General features: G+C 53.8%; 2 protein-coding genes across 5 annotated transcripts in view; both read right to left on the bottom strand.

Moving 5' to 3' along the window:
• Window positions 1–13,240, bottom strand: part of Ldb3 (LIM domain binding 3) — a 64,094-nt gene extending 50,854 nt beyond the window's left edge. For 2 of the 4 annotated variants that reach the window (XM_076834315.1, XM_076834316.1), the window contains exons 1-4: window positions 13,108–13,212; window positions 12,880–12,995; window positions 3,682–3,833; window positions 3,123–3,198 (exon numbers count right to left, since the gene is read on the bottom strand). In XM_076834315.1, coding sequence (XP_076690430.1) covers window positions 3,123–3,198; window positions 3,682–3,833; window positions 12,880–12,972 — 321 coding nt within the window. In that variant the 5' untranslated portion in view covers window positions 12,973–12,995; window positions 13,108–13,212. Of the gene's footprint in view, window positions 1–3,122; window positions 3,199–3,681; window positions 3,834–12,879; window positions 12,996–13,107 lie in introns of all 4 variants that reach the window. The other 2 variants (XM_076834313.1, XM_076834314.2) reach the window with 2 other exon arrangements.
• A 2,691-nt stretch (window positions 13,241–15,931) lies between these two features.
• Window positions 15,932–26,170, bottom strand: Opn4 (opsin 4). The gene is made up of 10 exons (XM_076834908.1): window positions 26,108–26,170; window positions 24,930–25,075; window positions 23,523–23,656; window positions 22,970–23,173; window positions 22,194–22,365; window positions 21,697–21,852; window positions 20,306–20,413; window positions 19,210–19,390; window positions 17,953–18,096; window positions 15,932–16,016 (listed from the first exon to the last, which is right to left on the bottom strand). The coding sequence occupies exons 1-10, from the start codon at window positions 26,168–26,170 to the stop codon at window positions 15,978–15,980; spliced, it is 1,347 nt and encodes a 448-aa protein (XP_076691023.1). The 3' UTR covers window positions 15,932–15,977.
• Between the last annotated feature and the right edge of the window lie 582 nt (window positions 26,171–26,752).

The following is a 26,752-nucleotide window of genomic DNA, read 5'->3' as shown; positions in this document are numbered from 1 at the left end:
TAGCTGTGTGATCTTGGGCAAACTATTCATTCTCTGAGTCTCTGTTTTCACGGCTGTAGGTTGAGGGAAAACAATGCCCACCTCTGAGGTTACTGAGAGATTAAGCTAGCCTCCCAGCCCAGAGTCAAAGCTCAGTCAAGGGGAGACATTATCACCACGGCAGGTGGGCTTCCCAGGCAACCTAGTCCACCAGAGTCCAGCCTTCCTGCCTGGGGCAAGTCCCAGAAAGGATCAGGAAGGCTACCAGTCCAGCAAAGGCAGGATAAGGTGGCCATCTCTGATCTGACATTTTCAGAGTTTTCTGGCAAAAATCCCTTGCCAGGAAAGCCACTGAGGGTGAAGAGGGGGAGGTGCTGGTCCACACGGCTCTGCCACTTTGGCTCAAGGAAGCCATGACATGCCAGAGGCCAGATTCTCTCAGGGCCTAGAAAGAGCTGGGAAATTGGGAGGTCCAGAGGAACACAGAGCTGATGGGGCACAGCAAGGGCAACGTGAAGGGCGAGGCTGCGGTTAGACTGACCACATTCTTGTTTAAACTCTTCTGGGTACCAACCGTGTAACTCTAGGCAATGGGCATCTTGTGGTAAGTGTGTGACAGGGCAGAACTCAGTGCTTTACATGTGTTGTCCCCTTTACCTTCCCAATAACCCCGAGATGTGGACGGTGTGATTCCTCCCACAGAACCCCCTACAGGCTGCCTTGCCCTCACAGCCTGCCCTGCCTGTTGCACCCAGAGATAACCATAGGCATTGCACAGGGTGGAAATGGAAGCTACTATGAAACAACAGATGGGAAGGGCCTGGACACTAGAACGGGCCACAAGAGGACTTCCTTCCTTCAGCCTCCTCCAAGAAGCCCCAGATCCATGTTCCTCTAACTCCTACGCTCAGAGTCTCACCAGCTAGACCATGGGGGGCCTGCCCAACCTGACCAGGGTCCCTGCAATCCCCCTCCCCTCACATCCTTGCCAGTCTCTCCACTGTCAGCTCCTGGGCTCCCTTCCCCAGGCAGCCTTCCCAGAAGTCCTAGGGAATTGGCCCTCCACCTGGAACTCTTCCCTGTTCCTGCCTCAGGGTTCCTGGAGTGTGTGTGGCTCCTGAAGGCAGCAGGCTGTCCAGTCCCATGAGGAGGGGTGTGTCCTGCTATGAAAATTTGGGAAATTGAAGTCTCACGTATGTAGGCCTGACTGGGTGCCTTAGTAGCAAGGCAACTGGACCTCAACTTAACCTTCTCTGGAGCCTCAGTTTCTTCTGCAAAAAGCCTGCATGTCACCCCCCTGGATAGATATATAAAGCATTGATGTGCCCAGCTCACGGCAAACGTCAATAGGGTCTTTGCTTGCATTGCCCTCCAGTGCTGCCTCATGGGCATAGGGCGGCTGGATTGAAGCCACTTCTCTCCAATTACCTGCTCAGTCCTCTGCTGTGCACCGAGGACCCAGGTGGCCCCAGGTGGCCCCAGACCACCAGTGGAGAGCTGTGCATTCATTACCTACCCTCCTAGGAGTCCAGCACCTGAGGCCTTCCCTCGGAGGCTCATCTGATACATCTGAGCCATCTCCCTCAGGGTCTCTGCTGAATACAGGCCAATGGGGTTGTTATACTGCCTTGGCTGGCTCGGACCTGGCAGGACTTTCAGGCTGAGTGGGTCCCGGGCCCCCTCAGGGATGGCCTTGGCCCCTGGCCTGTCCCGTGGAGGGCCGAGGTCCGAGGCCTCCGTGTGAGAGGAGCAGATGGAGGTCTGGGAGAAGGAGGAGCTAAAGGTGCCCCTGAGTTCCAGGGTGCTTGGGGTGCCCAAGCTGGCCCTTGCCTCAGGGTTGGGGCTTGGTGCCGCCAGGCTGCCGTTCGTGTCCTGAGCAGGGTCCTGACACAGGGCAGCACCATGCAGGGGAGAGAGAAGAGAGTGGTTAGAGGCCACGCATGTGCAGTGCTTCTGCATAGACTTGAAATGGGCGGGTTAGTGCGAGCACCCTGCAGCCTGCCACCTGCCACCTGCAGCCCGCTGCCTGGAGCACCCAGATGGGACACTGGCGTGGAAGGGTTTTGTCTAGAGGAGTGGGGGAGACCCACAACTCCTAGCCTGCAGACTGGCTTCCACCTGGACACAAATGCAAAGCCCTGCATAGAAAGCCAAACCTATCTCTGGGGCCCAAGGAAGTGGTGTGGGGCCAGGGGATAGTAAGTAGGGGTCCCCTCCATCCTGTTGGTGTTCTGTCTTCTCCTGAGAGGGGCATACTGTGGACACAGCCCAGTCTCCTGGAATACTAACGTCACATTGAGAACCACCCTGCCCCCCTCAGGGTCTCTGCTACCATCCAGTAGAAACCCAGGGAGATGGGATCCTCAGGGCAGGCCAGGTGGGAGTGCCAAAATGGCAGGTAAGGAAGTAGGTGGCCTATTTAGTCTTTTTAATCCACTTCTGCAACTTCTCTCAAACAGCTCTCTGCCCACTTCCCCAATCTGTGATTCATCTCAACCCCTGTATGCCTCTTCTCCTCTATCTTCCCTGCCCACCTCCACCACTGCCCAATCTGCTCTAATAGAGCAGGCTGCAGGAACCTTGGGCTGGGCCTTCCTAGCTTTGGGTCAAGCCCCTTGGACCCACGGGGCTGAACTGCTTAGAGGGAGTTTTGGAAAGACCCCTGAGCACAATGGTGAGGTCTGGGGCCAGGGTTCTCCATCCTTCATCACCTGATCTGCCTGCCTCTAAGGCCACAACCAGTTTTTCTGACAGGCAGGTGGGCAAGTAGGAACTAGAGGAAGAGAGAGCCATGTGGAGGAGAAGCCCTGAGGGCCAGTAGGCTCCTCCATGCCTGGGAGTGCCTCCTCAGTTGATTGACACAAGCTGAAGCTTCTGCCATGGTCACTCCCCGCCCTAGTGTTCTTGGACATCTTGTTTCTGCCTGGCCAGAACGGCCACCTCTCTTCTAGAACACTACTGCCCAAGCTGGCTTCCTGTCAGCACAGCCAGGGGACCCGGGATGGTGGCTAGCACCGGCAGTACCCCACATCTCAGTACTTCATGGAGGGCCTGATGCCTCTCCTGAGAATCATCAATGGCAGGGCAGGGGCAGGCAGGAGCCACAGCTGAAAGCGGACCTCACTGCGACAGTCTGCACCTACCTTCTGGTGAGGGATCACCGGCAGAGGGGACTGGACGGGGGGTGCAGTTGTGGAGATGGCAACAGGACGCTTTGACCTGGAGAAACCAGAAATGGGAACAAGTGAGGACAGTTGCCCCTGGGTCCAGGATCTTCTGCCTGGGCCAGGCTACAAGGGACACCAAGAGAGAGCTAGGCAGTCAGGTGAGAGGGCCTGAGGTTCACTGTCTGACCAATGGCTGGGTCTCCCCGGGAAAGTTTCTTGACGGGACCAGAATGGAGACGTTGTAGACCTTGGGCACTCTGATTAGTACCATGGGCCCCTGCTATGTCCTTGGGAGGCTGCCTGGACCAAAAAGCAGGGAAGATCCTGGTTTCTAGGTCCCATACTGGCAGTACTGTTGCTACTGTCTCTGAGCCTCATGTGTAAAGTGAGGCAGTAACATCTTGTCAGTGACTTGGACTAGTTTTTTCATAGCACAGGGCTGGGCCCATGCAATTGTTAGGGACAACCCCTCTTTTGCACCCACCCCATGCCCACTCTCAAACATCTGCTCCTGCTCTGAAGAGATTCCACTTACTTCTGCAGGGTGAGGCTCAGGTTGTAGCTGGCAGACTTGATCTTGTTCTGGGCTTCCAGGTGGGTCATAGTGTCTGTGTTGACGCCATCGATGGCCACCACAAGGTCACCTTGGCTGAGCTGGGACTGGGCTGCCTTGCTACCTGGTGTGATCTGATTGGACAACAGAAGAGGGATGAGCATAAGGAGGCTGGTCCTAAGGGTGGGCCAGTCCTTAGGGAGGAGGCATATGGACCATCCAGTAGAGACCCATCGTGTTGTCTTTCATTCACCATGTTCATACCTGCTGCTCACCAAGCCTGCTTCCTCTACCTGGCACATGGCTACCATATTTCCTAGTGCTTTGTATCCAATTATAGCAGCGGGACTAACTCTGGTCAGTGGAATGAGGGGGTAAGTAATGCATGTCACTTCCAGGTCTACCCTGCAGTCATCCTTGTGATCCTGCACACTGTTTGTTGGCTAAGTGCAAAGTATGGAGAGGAGCACAACCAGGCTGCTAACTGGAAGAGGCCTGGATCCTGGAGTCCCTGCCTGGAGGAGAGATGGTTAAGGAGCCCACATCACAAGCTGTAATAGACTTTCATTGTGCTGAGCTATTGAGATTTGGTGTTCATTTGTTACATTAGTTAGCCTACTATTACCCTTGTACTCTAAGAGCCCAGCACTTTCCAGGTCCCAGGCTGGAAGGGAGACCTAGGAGTAGAAACTCAGCACTCCCCATTCCAAAGACACTGACAGGCCAAGGGGCAGGATGAATGCACCTACTCAAAAGCATCCTAATGCCAGGGGCTTCATGCTACCATAGCAGGTGTATAAAGGGCTGAGGGAGCCATCCACCCGCCTAAGTGAGCAAAATTGGCTGGGAAACAGGGCAGAGTCTAGAGGTTCCATCTCCAGTATAACCTCAGAGAATACCATTGAGATCCTACCTCAGGAACACCCCATGGGGTATCAGAAAGTCAGGCCCGTGGGATATTACTTGGTATGCCAGGGTGGCTCAGACTGTGCTCTCGAAGGCATCGTGCCCAATGCTAAATTTTGCCTGCCTGGCTCCAAGTAATGTCACCCTGAATGCCATGGAGGCCCCACCCACAGTAATGTTCAAAGTACCTGGTGACACCACTTAAAATGGCGTGATAAACTGCCCTTAGTGATAGCCCTATCCCAAAGATAATTTGTGGGATGTCATGGAAACTCTAGTTCCATCCCTTGAGATTTCCCATTGAATGTCCTGCCCCTGCTGATATCACATAGAATGACTTTAGGACTTGACCCCATGACACCACGCAAGAGTCCCCTACTTATGACATCTGTGGAATACCAGGTAGACCCCATCCCCAATGACATCACAGGAAATAGGAGGCTCTGCCTTCCCACCCTGCCTCTGGCTATGGCTGAAGGGTTTCCTTGGCTTTGCCCCCTGTACACACCCACCAGCTAGTACTCTTGGCTTCTCTGGGCACATCCTAGTCACCTTCTTGGCTATGATCCAGGGACAAGGCCAGCTCCTAATGTTGGCAAAAACCAGATTCTGGCCAAGGACTGGGGATCATCCTAGAAGGAGCTCAGAAAGGACTTGGGGACAATCCTGTGTCCCATGTGCCAAGCCTGGATGGGCCTCCAGCTAGGTCTTGGGCTCACAGACATGGATAGAGGCCTCCTTCCAGGCCCCTCACAGGGAATCCCATTTAAATCAGGGTGCCCCGCAGTCACCTATCTCCAGGCCACTCCCAGATGGACTCTACAGGGTGCACCCAGAAACTGATGGCTTTTGCGTAATCACAGCACCGATCTCAGAAACACTGCCTACACAATGCAAGTGATGACAGCACCTGAGTGTCTTCTTAAATACTAACCATATTGTATGCAGAATACCCATCCTTCAACCCCTGAATCTGCAGGCTAAAAAAAGGACAATAGAGAAACAAATGCCTAGATTTTCAGAAAGCCCAGCTCAAACTACAGACTCCATAGGGGCAGATGCCCTATAGAACTACTTGGGATTTCTCCAAATACACTCTTCTCTCTAAATTTGTTGCTATACGGATCCTCTTCTAATGTTAGGAGTGTGCTGCTGCCTTGAAGAGTGGCAGTTAACCAACAATACTGAACAAAACCAAAATATTTTCCTAGACCAAGAGGGGACTCATGAAGACACAGAACTGCCTCACCCCACCAGGCTGTCCGGAAGAAAATCCACTTGCCTTCTGGCTTCCTGTGCAGGGCTCTGCCATCCCCAACAATTCATTATAGACTTTTTCCAACATGGAAAAAGTTGAAAAAATTCTACAGTGAACACTGAAATACCCACCATCATAGTTCTGGGATAATATTTCATTCACCTTGCTTTACCACACATCTATCCTGCTATCTATCCATCTTCCAATCCTTATTTCAGAGGCATTTCGAAGAAGTTACAAACACTATGTGCTTTTATTCAAGGTGATTTTTGCAACTACTATACTGTTCCTAGTGGACTACCCACAAGGCTCCCCCAGAGCAGGTCACACTTGAGCAGGAAGACACCTGTCATGCTTGTCCCCATGCTTATTACCTATTACTTGTTACCTCATGGTGTGGCTTCGCATAGTAGGTAACTCCCAGCATGTCCACTCCACAGCAAGATAACTTTATAGGATGATACACCCAGATGCTTCTTACCATCTACAGAAAAGGGGTTGTCTCTGGCAGCAGAAATCTGGGGGAGGGGAAGTATGCAGCTGCAAATCTCACACAAAAGGACAGGATCTGCAACCACAGAAGGGACACTGCCAGGCAGGATGGGAGCATCCAGAAGATCATGCGAGTGAGTGTGACCAAGGACACCAGAGTGATATCCAAAGGAGGTTGGGCCTTATCAGCTAGGACCAGCTGCAGACCAGCTGGAATGCCCTTCTTTCAGAGTTGCTTTGGTGACATCTTTCTCTCTCAGGCATAGGCCAGCTCATGCCAGTCCTCCCTTTGGGTCCTGCCTGGCTCCTCCTCATCCTCAGGTGTGAGCTGGAGTGATCCTTGTTCCTGAGGAGAGCTCAGCCTCCCTGGAGCCAGTCAGTAGCCATAAACCATGGCGGGGAGCTATGAGCTGGCTCCAGTCTGCCCTTGGCGCCTCTCTCCCTGCACCTGTGTCTGCTCATCAGGGCACAGCTGGCCTAGACTTTGGCTGGCCCAAGCAGAGTCAAATGTCCCTCAGGGTTGGGTGGGGTGCAGATATACTCTTATAGGGAGATGCTTTTCTGTTCTTCCCAAGTGCCCTTAGAGAAGGCAGGATGGAGGCAGGAACCCCAAAGGCAGCCAAGGGCCATCAGGTCCTTTACCCTAAACCCAGGATCAGACTGCCCTGGCTGGGAAAGAGAAATGGCACCCTTGGACCTTTGTGCACTGCCAGAGCCCTGGGCTCGTGAAAAGTATAGTCCAGGGCTGGGGATGTGGCTCAAGTGGTAGTGCGTTCACCTGGCATGCTCGCCAGGGTTCAATCCTCAGCACCACATACAAACAAAGATGTTGTGTCTGCCAAAAACTAAAAAATAAATATTAAAATTCTAAAAAAAAAAAAAGTATAGTCCAGCATGATACGTCTGTGCCTCTTTTATCTGACTCTCCATCCCTCTCTCTGGATTGACTTTGTACCAGAAAAGACTCAAAGCTCCCAAATTCTTGGAAGGGTTTCTTCTTTATTTTTTCTTTTAAAAAAATCTTCCTACTCCATTTTGGGCATTTAAATTCCTCTCTGAAATGAGTAGTTTATTCCCACCTCGCTTTTCAGTTTTCTTCAGTTGACAGACACCTCTCAGCAGGGACCCCCAACCCTGAGCAGACCCCAGAGACCCCCAGGTGGGAGCACTGATGACAAGCTCTGGGTATTTGGATATTTGGAGGCCAAGTTCAGCAACCTGGCTCACAGGAGCCCTTCTACCTTGCTGGGCTGTGGTCTTAGGGCCCACCAGAGGGTGGCACAGGAATAGCTGGTACCAGGGTCACCTGCATGTACCTACAAGGGAGGCAGCAAAGGAAAGAGCATGGACTTTGGAATGAGCTTCCCTCAAGTATCCCGTCGAGAGAGGGTGACATCCCTCAGGATGATTGTAAGGACTACGTTATTAAACAGGGAATTATGTAAGGAGGGTGCAGAGCTGAGAAAGTTCCAGAGAAGCTCCAAACCAAGAAAGTGTGAGTGCTGACCCTGTCCCCTCCCCCCGCCCCCAGAGGTGCCAGAAGGGCTGAAGTCGCCGGCCTTATCCCCAGGCTCCATAGGAAACAAGATCCAGCGCTGGCAGAGGGTGGGAGGCAAGAGGTCAGCCCCAAATGACCAGTACTGAGCCAACTGCTGTCCTTACAGGGGCCCGGGTCAGGGGAATTCTATCCAAGGTCCCAAGGAAGTAAGGTGCCAGTAGGGACTCCAGCACACCCAGGCTGTGGCTTCCTAATCCCCCAGCACCCTGGCAACAGGGACAACAGCTGGCAGCCTCCCTGCTGGCAGTTGGGCTCTGTACAAGTTTCCAGCCATCACTCTTGGTACTCAGCAGCAGGCAGGCTCCTGCCTTCCGTCTCTTCTGGATTTGCCAGGTGTGGCAGGGTAGGGCCGGGGCAGGTAGTAAAGCCTTAGGAGAGTACAACTTCCATAGCTCCTCCTCCCAACCCTTCCCGGGGATTTCCCCCTGAATCCCTAGGTGCATTTTAACATTTTTAACATTGTGCGATTAAATGACCACTGTACCCATGCTTGCTCCCTTCCCATCTGGCCTCCCCTGGGGCCCTGCCCCAGCCCTCATCCTCTCTCTGGAACCTCTGTCTCCCCACAGCCCCCACTCTCCAGTCCCACCTTGGCCAATAAATAAGTCAAACTTTCTTCTGTGTCCTGCCTTGTTTATTCTAATTGAATCCTGTCTTGTTTCTCTCCCTTTGTCACCTCCAGACTTCCGAAGAAGAGACTTGAAGTTCTTAGCCCCATTATTCCCACCCATCTCACACTCAGCCATCCAGCTTTGACCCCCATTTAGCCACATATAACAACAACCCACCTATGTTCAAGCCGGGTGGGTGGGGTTGTCACCGCTCCTCTCTAGCTGACCACGCCCTCCCGTGCCTCTCCAGGCCCAGCCACTGTCCCTCCCCTCCCCTCTCCTGTCCAGGCCTATAGTTCTGTTTACGTCCTGCGTATGGCCAGTAAAATGCTCTCCTATGCACTTGGCTCTCAGGGTCTCCCTGCAAAGCCAATTTCATGCCTCTTAGGCTGGAGAAAGCTGTGTTTGGCAATTAGAGGACTGGAGATGGGGCCCAAGGGGAAGCTGTAATCAGGGGCAGCCCCTGAACGGGAGGGAGTCATTCAGAAAGGGAAGGAAACTCAGGAAACCTGGGGGACCTCAGTCCCCAGGCTAGAGGGATGTCCCCTTGGGGCTCTGTCCTCATACCTGCTGCCTCACAATGCCTTTAACCCAGGCTTCCTGGGACTGCCCGTGCAGTTGCCCTTGCTCTGGTCCAGAGGCCTCTGAAGGTCCCCTCCCTAGGATCTAGCCAGCTTTCTGTCCACTTCCTTCAGAGCTATCAAGGGGTCAGAGATAGCAGGGAAGGCCTGGTCTGGGGAGAGGGTGTCTCTAAGAATTCATTCCCAGCTGTGACTCTGCGGTCTTCACTTATCTTCCCCTGTTTGATAGATGGATCGCTGGAGGTCTCGGAGGCTTGCCTGACCTTCAGTGAGGCTATAAACAGCACGGCCTGTCAGCACTGCTAGGCGCTGCCTGAGTGACAGTGAGACGTGCTCCAGCGACCTCAAAATTCCAGGAATTGCCTGCACAACTACCCCAGAATAGTCTTGGCTTGTCCCCATCTGTCTCCCCAGGGATCCTCTGTTCTCAGTGTCCCCACCTCAGCTGGGAGAATCCAGTAAATACTGAAACCGAAACCAGCATAAAGGCAGAGGCTGCTGGACTGATGTCTGCCAGGTGAGGTTGGTGAGGCCCGGGGCTGGAGGCCTTCCAGCAGAGGCGGGCCTTGCCTGGACCCAGGCTCACCCTGCCACTCTGCCAGCCTTGCAACCAGCCAAGTGGGAAGTTTTCTTACATTCGTACTCTCACACCTAGTAGAAAGCACTGTCCCTTTCTCCAGAGAGTTCTGGCCTGGCATCTCTTTGAGGGGGACAGTCCCGGTGCAGCAGGGCCCATTTTACAGATAAGAGGACTGAGGCTGGACAGATGATGACAGAGCTGAGAGTAGCAGAGCTGAACAAAAACACAGCACCTTCCTAAAAATGAGGGCATAACAGGCATGAAGGGGTAAGGCCCTGACCGTGGCCCCAGCCCCTGGCCAGCTGCTGGGGCAAAGCAGGGCTGGGTCTTTGGAGCTGCTCCCTCCTTGGCTGCTCCCACCCCTCCCCTACTTCCTGGAGAATTGGCTGGGGTTGGGGAGGGTGGGGTGAGAGGGCAGCTCATGTTGCAGGCCCTACCGCACCTGTCCAGGATAAATAAAGGCATTTCCCCTCCACTCTCCCAGTCCCCTCCTGAACCCCCTTCTCTGTAGGTCATCCTTTGTACACTAGTAAAAGTACCCTGTTAAGACCCACAGCCTTGCACGGCTGCTACTGCCTCAGGTTGCTTTAGTGGGGCCCATGAACAAGGCAGGGCTGGGTATGAGAGCTACCACTTAGCCTGCAGGTGGCGGGTATCCTTACAGGAGGAGCTGCAATGACTGTCTGCAATTGAAAGGGTGGGGCTTCTATAGTCAGAGAGGTGTGGGAGCAGGCATGGGCGTTAGGTACCACCAAGACATAGGAATTCCACCCACCACCACTTCTGTGCATAAATGTGAGCCTCAGGTTGATGGCTGGGAGGTGAGGAAATCCCAGCCCTGGCTTCCTGATCACCCCCTTGGATTGCAGTGAATGTACCCTGAGGGTGCAGGTCCCTATTGACAATGAGTATGCTCTGCTTGGCCAGTTCTCCCCACCCCAGGACTGCCAGTGGTGCCCTGCGGCAAAAGCTCAGATCAAGACTATGAGCAGTGTCCACTGGCCAGTCGTGAGAAGCAGATGATGGCTAGGGTGGGAGTGGGGGTCCTCCAGAGTTTTGGCACTGCATCTCTTTGAGGGGGCTGCTCCTGGTGCAGAAGGGCCTTGTGAACCCCAGCAGGAAATTTCACAGCCCTGGTGTGCAGAGAATCTATCTGGCTAGGAGCACTGAGCTGCGATACCTGAGGCCAAGGTGTCCTCAGCCCACCAGTGGCATTTTCCAAGGGACTTCCTGTCTTGGGGAGGGCTCCAGTGTCCAGGCTACCCTGCTCCATGGCCCAGATGATTTGGGGTGTGTCTCAGAAGGAAACTATCATGCCTAACCCCCAATGTCCTATATGGGTTCTATTTTTATAAGTCCCCCCAGTCATTGGCTCCTGCACATCCCAACATACCACCAGTGAGGACATTCCTCTTGCTATCTAGCTTAAGGTCTCTGTATTGCCATTTAAGCCCCTGGCCATCTGGAGCCAGGTGGTGCATAGGTCCTATGTGAGGTCATTGGCTATCCTGGGTCCACTGAGCCTGGGGGCTAACATGCACCCACAGGATGGGGCAGGGAGAACCAGCAGCAAGCCTTTAGGGTAGTGGCACTGGGAGAGACTTGGGCTCAGTTCCAGGCATGGGGAGGTTGGAAGGCTCATGAGAATGAGAGGAAGGGCCCACCTTATACAGGGAGGAGATGGGAAGCTATGGGGTTTGTGGACTGTGCAGGGACTAAGGTGGGCTAGGCACTGGGCTCAGACATCACATCATTGAGGTAGGTGTGCAAGGCTCTGAGTGTCTTCAGTCTGAGACTTTCTGCTCTTCAGGATAGTAGGCCCAAAGGGGTAGAGACCCAGATCTCCAGCGGAAGGGTAGAGGGCAAGACCAGCATCTGAGGAGTGCAGATCCAAGGCTCCCAAGGTTACCCTGGGTGGAGCTTCTCCTTTGTAGTGTCCCCCAAGTGCCCATGCCATGTTCTCAAATAAAGACTACCCTTCCAGGGGGCACTGACCCCTGCACTTTTGCCCCTTCCCAGAGCACCTTCGGGTCTTCCCGACTACCTACTGCAGTGCTGTTCCTAGGCCCAAGATAAGTCTGCTGCCCTGGGGGAAGAAACCACATACTTTCCCCCAGGTGAGTAGCAGCCCAGATACACCTGGCCACCCACCATGTTCCCATGACAGCCTGGGGGGGCCTCAGCTGGCCCCTTCATGCCAGGGTTTCAACCACCCACCAGGCAGGGGTTGTCTTTGCCCCCTTACATGCCTCACTATTCCTCCTGAGCTCTGGGGCTTTCAACCCTGGCTCTTCCAGGAATTGCTGGGGAGTGCCTTTACCTGACAAAGATTGACTGGGCACCTATTCTGCCCCAGATAGTAGTGTAGATGTGGGACCAAAGTAGCAGTTAAAACAAAGTCCTTCCTTCTCCCTTCTTCTCAAATATGTCTAGTTTTAGCCTCTCTGGGCTTCAGTGTCTCCAACTGGAAGAGAGTGGTAGACCTCCCAACCCACAATGTTCTGTCCTCTGCCTACCAAACACTGCAGGGCCAAGGGGCCATCTCTCCAGATAAATCTGGGGCTGGGGGAGACACTAGACAGGCAGGAGGATCAGGCAAGCCCTGGACCAGTGAGGGATGAAGGTCCAGAGCCATGAGCCAGCTGGTGCAAGGTCCCTGACTGGCCCATGGTAGCAGGAGAAGAGGAACTTGAATGGAATTGGTGCTGGGACTCAGAACAAGCCTGCCTCCACATCACAAGAGCAGGGCAGCAGGGGCAGCAGTTTGTCTATCTGTCCATCCACCCACCCATTACATGCTCTTTCCCAAAGCATCTACAAACTTTGGAACTTTAGGGAGGGACTTTAGACTTGGGGGCACTCAGAGCCTGCCCTGCCAGAGAAGGCACTGTACACTCTGTCCACCTGCCCACCCACCCTGCAAACTCAGCATTTCCTTCTCTGCTCAAAACACCCAACACCTGCCCATGATGTCACACTCTAGTGGGCAAACTCTTGGGGTCAGGCTCAGGTGGGCAAACACCAGTGGTGGCCAAAACTAGGAGATCAGTTCTGTCGGAACCCTCAGACAGGGGATAGGGTATGCTCTGTTTTCCAAGAGCCTGAGGAGGACAGACAGACAGATGTACATACGTGCCCTCTTCTGAGTGTGCCTTACCCCTTTGGGTGCCAGGCCATGAGCAGTGTGCACTCACCCTGGAGATAGTGAGGGGCATGTTGAAGTCCTTGCCTCCCTGCAGACGGAAGCCCCAGGGCCCGGGCCCAGTCAGAGTCACACTGTAAGACATGCTGGTGCTGATAGTGGCTGCCTCTGCAAAGGGTAAAAAAAATTAACTGAGGGGAGACTCATGCACCCCACCTCCCCAGCCCACACCTCTGCCTCTGCCCTGCCCAACCCCGGACCCCCCAGTCCCCGGCCTTGCCTGCTCTGCCCCTTACTGCCTAGACAGGCTGTGCAGAGCTCCTGGGAGGCTCCTAAGAATAGCTGGGAGCGAATGCCATCGACACTGATATCTGCCCTTGCTGCGCCCATAAATGGACTGTAACCCTACACTGTGCCCGCCCGCCTGTGGCCTCCCAGCCAGGTCCACTGTGACTCACGCAGCTAATATAGCCCCTGGGGAGGGGTGTCCAGCACCCAGACCCTCCCCCCCCCCCCCCCCGCAACCAGGGATCAGGAAGAGAGGACCGGTCAGGTTGATGACAATGTTCTTGCCTCCTTTCTCCCCTTTGCCCTATGAAGAGCCCAAGTCCCTCTCTCTGCTCACTGGATCCATCCCTGGCCCAGGAGGCTTGGGCCGATCTCCCTCAGGCAGGAGTTCTGCTGCTCTGTGCTCCCTGGTGAGGACTCTGACATACTGCCTTATCCAGTATGGGTCCTGTGTGCCTAGAATTGAGCTCACTCTCTAGCTGGTCTGGAAAAAGTTTCAATTCAGAAGACCAGTGATTGGCCCTGGGATTGACCAGCCATAAAAATGATCTTGTAATAGCAGAACCTCTGGGCATGGCCAAACTCAGCACAGGGCTCTTTACACTATTATCCCTAGGATCCTAAGAGGCTGCCACCTTAGCCTGTAGGAGCCAAGGCTCTGAGAAGTTAAATGACTTCTCCAAGGTCACATAGAGAATGGACTTGGGCCACAGTGGAGCCTGGGCTAATTCTAAAGGCATTCATGCCAGATAATGAGCTTCTAGTGGCTGCAGGCACCTCCCAAAAGCCCTGGCCCAGGAACCTGGGGCCCTGCCCACCCCATGTTGGCACAGGATCTGAAGGCAGATCTGGGTCAGGCCCACCGGCTCCAGACCCTCTGGGGGCTCAGCTGGTTATTCCTGGCTCTCCTGTCTCATTTGTGCCCTGGAAAACTTGACAGTAGCATGGAAAGGTCCAGCTGCCAGCATTGCACGCCAGGCCCCGTGCCCTTTACGCAGGAATGGCAGGGGGCAGGGAGGAGGGAAAGAGATGCCATTTGCTCAGCTGCTAGGACACAAGGCCAGAACGGGCAGGGAGGGGAAGCATGTATGGCATGTTCAGCCCATACTCTAGAGACACTGTGTTCTGGATGGGGGCCTTGGCCTTCTCAGGAATCCTGCCAGTATGGTCTTTGGGTCAAGATACTCCTAGAAGCCCTGCCCCAAGAGAGAATTCAGGCCCCATGCGGTCTGGAGATAGATTAAGTTTCCCCTGGTTTCCCAGCTGGGGAAACTGAGACTCAGGGAAGACGACCAGGTAGGTTGGTTCCTGGCCCTCTCGGAGCTCTAACTTGGGCTTGCTCTGAGGACTTTGCAGCCAGGGTGTGAGCAATTTCCCTGCTGCCAACACCCCAGCCTCACGTCCCAGGCCTGGCAGACACAAAGTGCACGGGAGGAATGCCCGTGATACAGGACAATTTGCCCAAGGTCACAAAAATAGCAAATGGAAGAAGCCAGGAAGGGACCTGTGTTTGTTACCCCCACTTTACTACCGTCTCTGCCCTGTATCCTACAGTCTTGCCTGTCCTGGCCCAGAAGATCAGCCCCCAGTGCTTCTTCCATATCATTCCCTACCCCCCCAGGCCCCATGCCATCCATTCCTAACTCCAGCTTTGTCCCTTTCTTAGGGGTATCCATCCTACCAGGCTGGAGAGGACCTAGCAGCAGGGCATGACCACATGGGGAAAGGAAAGAGCTGACCCTGTATGAGGTTGGGCAAAGCTGTACCTGGAGCTGCAGGCTCTTTCTCTGGACTCTGATGCTGGCCTCGGCCTCTGAGGAAAGGGAGGGTAGTGGGAGGATGCTCTTAAAGGGGAAGGCCAACCTCCCTCCATCTGCCTCCCCTGGGAGACCCAAAGCCAGCTGGAGAGCAGCTGGTACCCACAGGCTAGGCGGAGCTCAGTAGCTCATTGGGGAGTGGGGATAGGCCATGTCTGGCCTTTGTCCCTCCTCTACTCTGCCCCCCTGCCGTTTGAGATGAGCTTTCAGGAGTGGAAGTGGGGGATGGGAGATGGGAGGAAAGAAGCTGCTGGGCCCTTCAAGGTCAGGTCCCAGCTCTCTCTCCCATCACAGACCAGTAGGTAGACACCATATTTGTCAGACAAGATCTTCTCTGCTTTTTTATTTTCTTTTACCCTGTCAGAATCACACTGCCCTGGGATGAAATTAAAGCACTGATATGAAACAAACCATAGGGGCGCGGTGTGGACAAATGTGCTTGGTGCGCATGCAAATAGGTACCTACGGGAGAGGTGCCCACTGGTGCCTGTGAGTAGGAGAGGGGAGTGTGGGCTGCAGGGAGCCTTGTGCTGGGGGAGGGAGAAGCAGGAGGTGAGGGAGCATTTTCAGTGCACAAAGTAAGGTCTGTGTTTAGCTTCAGCCACTGGCACTGGGAGATGCTCTGGCTTCCCGGGACCAGTGAAATGCCCAGCCTGGATGCACAGACTGGCCAAGATGCTTGGCTCATAAATAGCTGGTGTGTTCTCCGGAGCCATCACCATTGTCACGGCCTGGACAATCACAGCACACAGCATTTCAGGAGAGGAGGATGACTGCCGGAAGGAAGAAGGCCTGTGTATACATTCTTCAGACTGAGCCCGGGTGTGGCTGCTGAGCTGAGAAGCAGGTGTAGACCACATTGCAAGGCAGTAGTTTTGTGGTGTGGGGAGAGGATGTGGGGTTGGGACTGTGAATCCAGTACAGCACAGGCGACAGGGCCATTTTGAAAGCCTGCAGGCTCCAGGCGTAATCCTGGGTCTGTGTGTGTGAGGGGATGTGACAGGGCCAGACACGTCCCAGAAGAAAGGGAGAACCAATGGGCGTCCTACATCCTGGAGCACAGGCTGGGGAGCTGCCCCTTGGTCTGAAAACAAACAGCAAACATCTGTTTAGCCCAAGAAGCCTCCTAAGGGGAACAGTCTCCCAATGATCCTCTGTGTCACTGAGAGGTGCAGGAGGTTGAGTGGAAGGGCCAGGCTGCATTCCAGTTTGGGGTTGGGCCTTCTCAAGGACCACATCTCAGAGAAAGAGCAGAAAAGTCTAAGGCTGCCTGCAGGATATCCTCCAGGTTCAGGCTCCTGGGGTCTGGACTGGGTTCCTCCCCACTCTCACTCTTCAATTTCTCCCTTCTGAGCACTCCTCCTGCATATGTGTGGGCTCTGACAGCTCCTGTCACCCCTGCTGCTCGGAGTCGCTGCTTGCCTGCCTTGTGGCTCCCTCTGAAGCTTCACGCTGCAGGCTCACTCCACTCAATTCCACCCTTTCGGGACTTTGTGGAGGGTCCTGGCTACCCTGCAAAGTGACCACGCCCCTCGCTGGGTTTCTTGTCTCCTAGGGGCAGATTTAGGGACCCTGCAGACCTCTATTCCTACCACTTTCTGCCACTTTTCCCTTCTCCTACATCCCCTCTGCCATCTGCAGGGTCTCTCTGGCTGGTTCTAGGGTCACAAAGAACTATCCTTTCCCAAGACACACTGAATCCCTCCCATGCATCCTCCTGCCTTCACACAGGAGGTCAAGGCTGTTTCCTTGACCAGGATGGCACAGAGCTCCCTCCCTACCCCCAGGCTGGAGATCCCTACTTCACCTTCACCTTCCCTGGGGAGCCTCAGGGACCTGTCTCTGCTCTCAGCACACTGCGTGCTCATAACTCCATGGCAGCACTTATCACGCGTGTTTGGTGACTGCTGATGGCCAGCTCTCCGTGCCCAGCGCCCCAGCCCAGCCCAGTCTCCACCCAGGATGGGAACTGTCTTTCATTACTGCCCGGCCAGCCTGGGGGTCACTGCCAGGCTTTTGTTCTGGTCTCCATGGTTATACACAGTGCTTGGGCTCTAAGACAGGGTGGGATTCTTCTCAGGAGAGTGCTGGGAAAAACAGGGGCTCCCCAACTGCAGAGGGTAGCCCTGGGCTCCCCTCTCATAATCACACAGAGAAGCCACATGAGAAAGGCAGGCAGGAATGCATCTGAGGTCTTGGGCTGACTAGGGAAGCCCGAGAGTGCCCAGGAGTCAACTGGTAGGTTGAGAGAAGGGGGTGAGAGAAGGGCAGGGCAGGGAGCTGTCAGCTGAGGGAGGAGGGGCTGCCCAGGGCGCCTGTGCAAACGGAATTTCCAACGTTCCAGAATATGGCCTTCTCTAATCGCCATCGACATTCCGTTCCATAGGCACTTGGGCTGACAGCTGGCCTTCTTTTAATAGCCACAAGTATTCTGGGTGACATCCTGATCTCAGGGCGTTTGTGGTGAGCACATACACAGCTTGTAGCCTCTCCCCCCAGGTATGTCCAGTCTTGAAATCACACAGAGAGATGCATACCATCCACACTCAGTCACACGCAAATACAGAAGACACATGGGGACATGTTCAGTTTTGTGTCCTGAGGTGTCACAGTGACAGAAAGCATATGCTGGGCACATGGTCACACATATGCACAAGTTGTGCTCTGCCGGCTACAGACCACATACCTTCATGGATATATGCATTTATACACACGTGTGCATATGTCTGTCATGGCACTACATAGCCAACAGCACCGCATGCTAAATGTGTACATAGACAGTTACCCAGACACACCCAAGAATAGTCACAGACCGTATAGACCCTGCTCAGGAAGTCCTGGAGTCACGGAGACCCCCTAGCAGGCAAGGGGAAAACTGGGGTGTATGGGGTAGGGGTGGGTGATTCCCACAGGGCATTGGCCCTGCCCACAAGAACAAGTCCCCCTTCCAGGCCATTCCCTGGGCTACTTGCCCCTACTTCCCACATCTTTACAGATTGCAAGGTACTATACCCAATCACCTTCCTGAAAGTCTCAGCTTCCTGTCCTTGGGACCTGGAAGGGGCTGTGGCTTCCTCATCCTCCAGGATCTGACCACAGAGAGACCATCCATTCATTTGCTGGGCAGCCCCCCATGCAGCTGCTGCCTCCGTGTCTGTCCAGCCCTGGGGGAAGTGGGAGAGCAACTGTGAGGTGAGAAGGACACTCTGCATCTTGTCCCTCCCCTGTTCCTCTCAGGTCCTTCTTGACCTTCCCCACACATATTCAAATATATCCACACATACTGATAGCAAACTACATGTGCCTGTGCTAAGTGTGGGCGTGTGCTGGCACGCACTTACACACACACACCTTCCCAAGCATGTTGGTGGTCAGATTTGGGGGTGGATGGGTGGTCTTCATGAGGGCCTAGGCCTCTGTTAATAAATTAGATTTATTTATTCTTCACTACAGTGGTTCAGGGAAGGGACCCTGACAACTCCTCCCTCATCTCCTTAATAGAGACCCTCAAAGATGGGACAGTGGAGGGAGATCACTGTCCATCTAGTCTGTTCATAGCAGTTCTTGGTGAGAGCCACAGTGGGCCCTGGAGGCAGAAGGATGGAGGAACTTGGCTAAACCCTTGGGGATCTCTCTTGGCAACATTTAGGGCTCCACAGATCCAGGCCCTGGGGAGGGTTGATGGGCTGGAGGCTCCAAAGACCAACATTAACCGTCGAATCAGCACCCAGATATGGGCACACCACAATCTTCTCGTCACTGTGAATAGAAAGACTATTCACCCTTTCCAGGGAGGATGCAGAGGCTCAGAGGGGTGAGGGACTGGCCCAGGCTCACATCGTGAGGATGAGGTAAGCTCAATCTCCAGGTCAGTTCCCTGACTCCATGGCCAATGCTCCTCCTTCCCTTTCCTGTGGCTCTTCAAGGTGCCCAGGGTGAGGGGACTTAATGCTGAGGAATGAGCCCCCTGAGCTGGCTTTGTCTCTAGATGCCTTTTTAGAGCCCCAAATACTAATCTTTTCAGTCTTGACAGCATGGAAAAAGAGACCTCTTGGAGTTGGAAGACCAGTGTTCAGACTAGACTTGCTGCCAAGGCAACTCAGGTCAGCTCATCCCTTCTCTGGCCCCAGTGACCCTGCCTATCTTGGAAGATGATGTACTGGAGGTCTCTCAATGTCAGTGGCAGCTCTGCCAGGGCATGTGGCCTTCCCAGAGCCCTAGGGCTGGTAGAGGAAGGGGTGGTGAGGTGCCAGCCAGCTAGTGTTCAGCATCCTTACCACCTCACTCTCAGAGCCCAGGGACTCCTGGCGCCTCCGTCCAGAGATCCAGCTGACTTCGGAGGCATGGCTGATCAGAGTGGAGCGGTGGGTAGAGCGGTAGCTGAGGGAAGGGCGGCCATGCTGGCTGGACACACCTAGCAGCTTCTTCAGGCAGGGCAGGTTCTGGGAGATGGCCATCCTGCAGGGCCACACATCTGGTTAGGGACACAAGAGGTGAGGGAAGGACAGACAGACTGAAACAAGGCTAAGGTTGGTGGATAAACAGATGCTGGGTGATGGGAACAGACAGGCAGTCACTGGGAGGCATAGGAGGCAATGAAGATGGACAGACAGAAGCTGAATGATGAGGCAGACAGAGGCTGGCTGAAGGAGACCAGTGGGCTTACAGAATGGTGGGATGGATAGACAGACCCTGGGGTGGTAGGTGTGGAAAGAGAGTCTTAGAGTAGCAGGTTCATTCAGGTGAATGTTGGTTCCAGCCTACATGTGGCTGGCTTAAGCCATATCTCTGAAAGTGGGGATCAGGGACACTCCTAAGTGCTTAGGATGGACCAGTCGGATCTTGAAGTTCACTTTTCAGAGGGAGCTGTGTGATAGTAACTTCCAGGCTAAAAGAAACACTGAAAGTCCCATAGAAAAGGTGCCTCATTGCTCATAGCAGAGTATGAACTGGCCACCACCGCCCCAAAGACCCTGCCAGAGCTCTAGAGGTGAAGCCAAGTGCTCCCTGCTGGGTTCTCTTAAGGCACTTATGTCTGGGGTCTTGTCTTAACAGGGACAGCAATGTTGAGTTGCCACCCTAGATGCCTTATGACCCAGCTCCAATGAGGTAAGCTCAACCCCCTAATTAGGATTGGACACTGCCCAAGAAGACTTGATATTCCTCCAAACAGTCCTCTTGGAAACTGAGATAGGAGAGGGTCATACCAACTCCAGACCCCCACCCACTGTTGTTGTCTGCTCCTGGCAGCTCACGGCTCCCACCCAAAGTACATACAAGAGACAAGACAGATGACAGACTTCTGCTGCATCTGCAGGCCCAGGCCTTCCATGCCCATAGGTGGGGCCCTGGAGGCCTGGAGATGGGCCATACCTGTACTTGGGGTGGATGATAGCATAAATGATGGGGTTGTGGATGGCAGAGGCCTTGGCGATAACGGCTGGCACTGAGCTCATGTAGGGAGTAAGGAGGTGCGCATATCTAGGACAGAGAAGATATGTGGCCCTCCATCCTTCTCCTCAGTTGGTTTTCCCCCATCAATCCTCTTCCTCTGAGTCAGATCTTGCCAAGGCCCAATCCCCAGCCCACCCCAAACCAGTACAGCTGGGTCAGCCCTGTATCAGGGAGAATTCTGGACTAAAGTGGACAGGGAGGAAGCTAGTAGGGATGGTTGAGGATGGGTCTCTGGGAGAAAGATATGCCAGGGTTAGCTGGGGATGATTCACCAAGTCCCACTATCTTAGAGCCTGTGCTGCTGACAATATCTCCTGGTGCTCTCCATTGACCCATCTGCACAGCTCTTCCCATACCCCAGCCTCACCCTGATGCCCACTTGCTCTCCTATCTTTCCTCCTCCTCCTTCTGTTCCTGCTCCTCCTTTTTTTTTTTTTTTTTTTTTTCTGTTCTGGGGATTGAACCTAGGGGCACTTAAACACTGAACCAGATCTCCAGCCCTTTCTTTTTCTTTTTAAAATATTTTTTTAGTTGTAGATGGACACAATATCTTTATTTTTATTTATTTATTTTTATGTGGTGCTGAGGATCGAACCTAGGGCCTCACGTGTGCTAAGCAAGCACTCTACCACTGAGCTACAACCCCAGCCCCCGAGCCCTTTCTTAAAAAAAATAATTTTTAGTTTGAGACAGGGTCTCATAAGTTGCTTAGGGCCTCTCTAAGTTGCTGAGGCTGGCTTTGAACTTCTCCTGACTCAGCCTCCTGAGCTACTGGGATTACAGGCATGCACCTTTACACCTGGCTCTCCTGTCTTTCTTAGAGAAAACTCATGGTAGGCTCTTTGAAGGGACCAGGCCATCCATACACAAGAAGGTCCATAGCTGAACACTTCCAAGGATTCATAACTCTCCATGTCACAAAAGTGTTTCTGAAGTCTAGCCTATACTCATGCTACTATAGATGCTAAAGTCCCAGACTCTAGTTAAAAAGGACTATAGGGCACCTCTTAGGGATCCAAGTAGGATGCCCACAGCCCAGGTAGAGGAGACCAGAAGCCCAAGGAGAGCTGCATGTTCCCAAGGGGATTGGCAGGCCCTCTGGCTGAATCTGGGGGTGGCCCAGAGTTCCTCCAGCATATGCCTTGGAGCTGGGTAGAGTCCCTTGGTTGGGAAAAGAATAAGACTTGGAGGCTGGACTTAGGATGTGAGGATGGCTAGCTCAGGCTGGGCTTGGAGGGAGAGGCCATCCAGGGGTCCCTTTCCCTTCCCACACCTTCAACCCCTGTCCCAACCCCTTAGCTCCTGCTCACCCAGCAAAGGCCACCAGGGCCACAATGGAGTAGGGGGCCCAGGAGACTATGAAGAGAAGGATGACCAGCAGCGCGATCTTGGCCACCTTCCACTCACTCTGCATCCTCTGCCACTGCCGCCGCCGTCGTGGGGACTCGCCACAGCCCTCACAGGCCCTGGGAAGGGTGTGTATTCTTGAACTGACCCCATTCCAGTTGCAGTGAGTACCAGAATCATGATTGCTGTCAGGAACTTCCCTGGACCATCCCTGGGGCACTTGGAAGGGGGTTATCCCTTCCAGAAAATTCTCATTACACTGATTCTCACCTGCCTTTTTGAGGTTCTACCTGGGGTAGAACCTTCTCTGTCCCCTCAGACATGCCTAAAACCCCCTCCTCATAAACCTTGTCTCTGGAGTTTCTTTCTAGGCGCCCACACCCAATAAGCACACTTTAGCATACCTGTAGCTGGGACTACTCGGGAGGGTGGGGCCGGGTCTCTGTTCGCTGTCACTTACCGGCCTGTCTCCCGGATGGCCCTGAAGATGAAGATGTAGCAGTAGATGATGACAAACAGGGGTAGGAAGAACACGAAGCAGACGAGCAGCATGGTGTAGGCCCGCACAGAGGGCGTGAAGGTCATGTAGTCCCAGGAGCAGGATGTCAGCAGCCCCTCAGGCACATAGGCGCCTGTGAGCGGGACAGAGGCTCAGCCTCCTCAGTGGCACTGCCTAGACTCCTTGGCCATCAAGGGCTTCATATGTGATATTTGGGCCTCTACCCTGTCCAGTGCAGCGAGGAAGCCTGTGGCAATTGGGGGATGTGGAGGGACCTTCCCAAGGTGATTCTGGCAGGGGTACCAGCTCAGGGGACAGCTGGCAAAGCCCACAGCTGCTCATTTTTGCTAGACTGCAGCAGAGGCCTCACTCCAGCCCCAGGGTCATGCTCACTGATCTCTATCTCACAAGGGCTAGAGCCTTGCTGCTTACCCTCCTGTTCACTGAGGTTCGAACTCCAGACCCTGCCTAGTCTGACTCACTGCAAACTTGGTATTACACATTCAAGAACACCTGTATTTGGGGACAGACTGTCCAGGTGATCCTCTGGCCCCTAACCGAGTGCCCTCAGTCTCCCCTGCTGCTAGTAAATTGATGCCCCTGAATGCCCATCTGACTTGGGGCTCAGGAGGTCCCTGGGTTCCCCCCTGTCAGTTGATTGACCCAAATTTACCCACCTCCCTTTAACCCCTCTCCCCGTCTATCTGCCCCTCCCCAAATTCTACCAGAACACTTACTCCAGCCAAAAAAGGGTGGCAGACTCCAGGCCAGGGCATAGAACCAGACACCCAGCAGGAAAAATGCTGCCCTCTTCTTGGATGCCATCCCAATGGTAGCCAGTGGGCGTGTGATCACCAGGTAGCGGTCCAAGGCGATGGCCGTCAGGGTTATCATAGAGGAGATGCCAAAGAGAGCCCCACAGAAGGCATAGAACTCACAACCTGTGGGCACAGCCCTCTTCCCTAAGTCCTCGGGGGGAGGGATTCAATCAGGTACCCAAGTGGAGGGAGGCATTGGGGATGGGATGAACTTGGCTCCTTCCCTGACCTCTCAGGAAACCAGCCTGAGCCCTGTCCACCCTGTCTACCATCCACATCTGACTGAGGCTGGCAGAGGACTCAGGACCAGAACCTGATCTTGCCTTCTCACTCACTCATGGAATGGAGGGCAGCTGCTCACTCTCTACCCAGGAGGAATGGAATCGCCTCTTCTGGGTCACCCTGCCCAGTGGGCAACCCCCTGCCAAACCCCTCCCCCTCCCTCCAGCCAAAGGAAGCCCCAGGTGTCTACCTGCCTCCCCAAAGAGCCACCGCTTATAGAGACTGCTGGCGAAGAAGATGGGGGCCTGGGTGAAGGACATGAGGAAGTCACTGACAGCGAGGTTGATAATAAACATGTTGGCAGGTGTCCGGAGGCTTCTGCTCCTGTGAGGGTTGGAAGTGGTTAGGGGGTGTTTCCTAATGCCTCCAGAGTTGTGAGGAGCTTCCCTCACCCCTCAACTACACACACACACACACACACACACACACACACACACAGGCCGTGCTGCTGGGCCACACTCCTAGCCCTCTGTCCAACAGGCACCGTCTGAGGAGCAGTTGACCCCTCAGTGCCAGCTGAGAGGCACCCCAAGGCAGCTCCCTCAGAACTTCTCTCCAAAAACTCCTGTATCGCCCAGGGGAGGCCAGTTCTCAGGTCACATCCATTTCCTCTTCTCAGCCTCTGGATTCCCTCTGTGTGACTCACAGTTTCTCCTTAGACAACCCTCAACACACAACAGTGGCTTCTTCCCAGGCTCCTCCTCCCATGCCTTCCATGAACTCATGCTCCCTCCTTGTCCTTCTTCCAATGTCCTGCCTGGCCCAGGCCCTGCTGGGTACAGCTGTCTCTGTTGCTCTCATCCTCAGGATGGCAAAGGGCAGAGGACTGTGAACCCAGGCCAGCCACCTTCACAAACCTTGTCTCCTGGCACCATCTGTCTTTGCATCTACCCCTGAGGGATGCATCATGATTCCCATTTTCCAGAGGAGAGCACTGAGACCCTAACTCATGAAGTGACTTGCTCCCAATCATGATATTCAGTAAGTGCACAGTCAGGATTCAAAGACTCCTTTGCAGGACAATGCACAAACACGAACCTACTTCATCTTCACTGGACACCACGGAGGAAGTCACAACTCCATTTCACAGATATTAATAAAAAGTGAGGTCAAAGGGTATAAATGGCTTTCTCCGTCTTTTTATTAGTTGGTGGTGGAGTCAGGGGACTGTGTGACCCTATGTGTGCCCACTTCTCCACTGGCCTGCCAGCAGGACAGGTTGAGAGAAGCCTACGGTGGTTGCCAAGTGGCTTGAGGACTCAGTATCCTGTGCCCAAGGCTACTCTTGAGGATGTCCCCTGGGGCAGGATGGCAGAGGTGACCTGAAAGCAGGGCAGAGTGGTCAGACACCCAATATTCTAGGGGTAACAGATGACATTCTTGGGGCCCAATTGACATGTGCCATTCAAGTTTACTTGGACTAATTTTCCCCCTTTTCTGAGCTTAAAGATCGAAGCCTGAAACCTGAGATCATTGAAGGCTTGGCCGTGGCCCCCCAGCTAGCCTCAACAGCACCCTGGGCAGAGCTGGGCAATGTTCTGGTCCTTGTGTTCTGGTCACCCTTCTTGCCCTGGATCCAGTTCCACCAATCAGGTACCTGCAGAATGTATAGATGACTGTCAGATTGCCCATCATCCCCGTGAGCCCCACCAGCAGGATCACCGTGCCCAGGGTATAGTGAGCATGATCTGGAACATCGACTGTGGGGAAGGGGATCCGGGCAGCAGTCTGAGCCCCAGTTGCCTATGAAGAGACAGAGAAATGAAGGTCACACGTTATCTCCCATCACCTTCAAATGTCTCTGAAAAGAAAGAGGGTTCCCAGAAAGACAGGTAGAAAAATTGAGGTGCAGAATGGCAAAGCCACTTGTCCATACAGCCAGCTAGTGGCCAAAATTGGAATGGAAATGCGGTTCTTCCTAAACCTGAACCCACAGGTGTGAGGCTTCTATGTGTGGGCTTAGGCAACTTGTTGGAGACTGGTCAGACAGACAGGTGCCCAATAATCAGGGACATGACTTGGATGACCTTAAGAAGGCAGAGCCATCTCCTAGGTTGTCCCTCCCAGATGAAGGGGCACCGCTATCAAGGTTCAAAGGAGAAGTTGCATTCCCTCATACCATAGCTGGGTAGGGCTGATCTTGATGCCTGGCAAGAGAGAAGGGGAAGGAATTTCCTTTGCAAAGACAGAGTGGGTCTCCCAGAGTCACAGCAGGGAGGTCTTTACCCTCTGAATTTAGTACAAAGAATTTAAAAACCTCTCCTATCCATTCCCTTTCCAGGAAGGAGGTTGGTCTGCTCTCTATCCTGCCCAACATTTCACTGTAGCCTGAACAAATCCTGAGGCCAGGGCTATGCCTTCTGAAAGGCTCCACAGGGCATCTGGCCAACTTCTGGAAGAAGCGCATGCAAGCCAAGAGCAGGTCAGGGTGGGCCTTTGTGTTTCTTTTTCTTTTTAGTTGTCAATAGACCTTTATTTTATTTACTTATAATCAGTGCTGAGAATCAAACCCAGTGCCTCACGCATGGTAGGCAATCGTTCTACCATTGAGCCACAACCCCAGCCCCTTTGTGTTTCTTTAATGCTCTCTGCAGGAGAGAACATTGTACCCTCCTCTCAGCCAATTTGTGTAGGACAAGCTCAGAGAGGTCTGGTGACATGACCAAAGTCCCACAGCAGAACTCAGACCTTTCTTATCTCGCTGTCAAAACACTTGAGGAGATGTAGAAAGTGGGGAGGGAAGGCTCTGTGCATGCACAAGCTCCTCGGGCTTACCGTAGGGCTGGCAGGTAGAAGCTGGGCCAGGCTGGAGACACTGCTCTGGGTGCTGTCCCACATGCTGGGTGGAGCTGAAGTGGCCCCCAAAGTGGGCTCCTGGGCTGGGCCTGGTGAGTCTGAACCTGAAGTAGTGTTCATCCTGAGGTCCTTGTTTGATCTCACAGAGAAGTCAAGGGCATGGGGAGCTAGAACTTTAGTGGTGCCCAGCCTCCTAGCTTTCCTCCATCCTTGGCACTGCTGTGCGTTCCACCTGCTGGCTCCTCCCGCATTCAGTGCAGGCACAGCCAGAGCTGCTCTGGGGGCTGCTCAGTGTCCAGCGAAGTGCAAAGAAATGAGTATCACAGATACAGCCACTCACAGCCACAGGGTCCCTCCCTATTTTAAGTAGCAGTGCTGGGGGCTGCACATGCTCAGTTGCTGCTTGCTTCTGGCTCCTTCAGTTGTAGGTCCCTGGGTGTCTATCCACCAGGGTCTGATGATGGCAGACATGAATGTGTGTATGCCTGAGAGAAAGGGTATGTGTTATTATGTACATGCTTCAGGGGACATTGCTAAGCTCTGCTCTGGGACACTGGCACAAGACTTTGTCTTCCCCTATAAATATGTCCTGCTTTCTTTCTTCCCTGAGCTCATCAAGAATAG

Source organism: Callospermophilus lateralis, chromosome 15 (genome assembly GCF_048772815.1).
Source record: "Callospermophilus lateralis isolate mCalLat2 chromosome 15, mCalLat2.hap1, whole genome shotgun sequence".
NCBI lineage: Eukaryota > Metazoa > Chordata > Mammalia > Rodentia > Sciuridae > Callospermophilus > Callospermophilus lateralis.
This window is presented reverse-complemented; position numbering and strand designations above follow the sequence as displayed.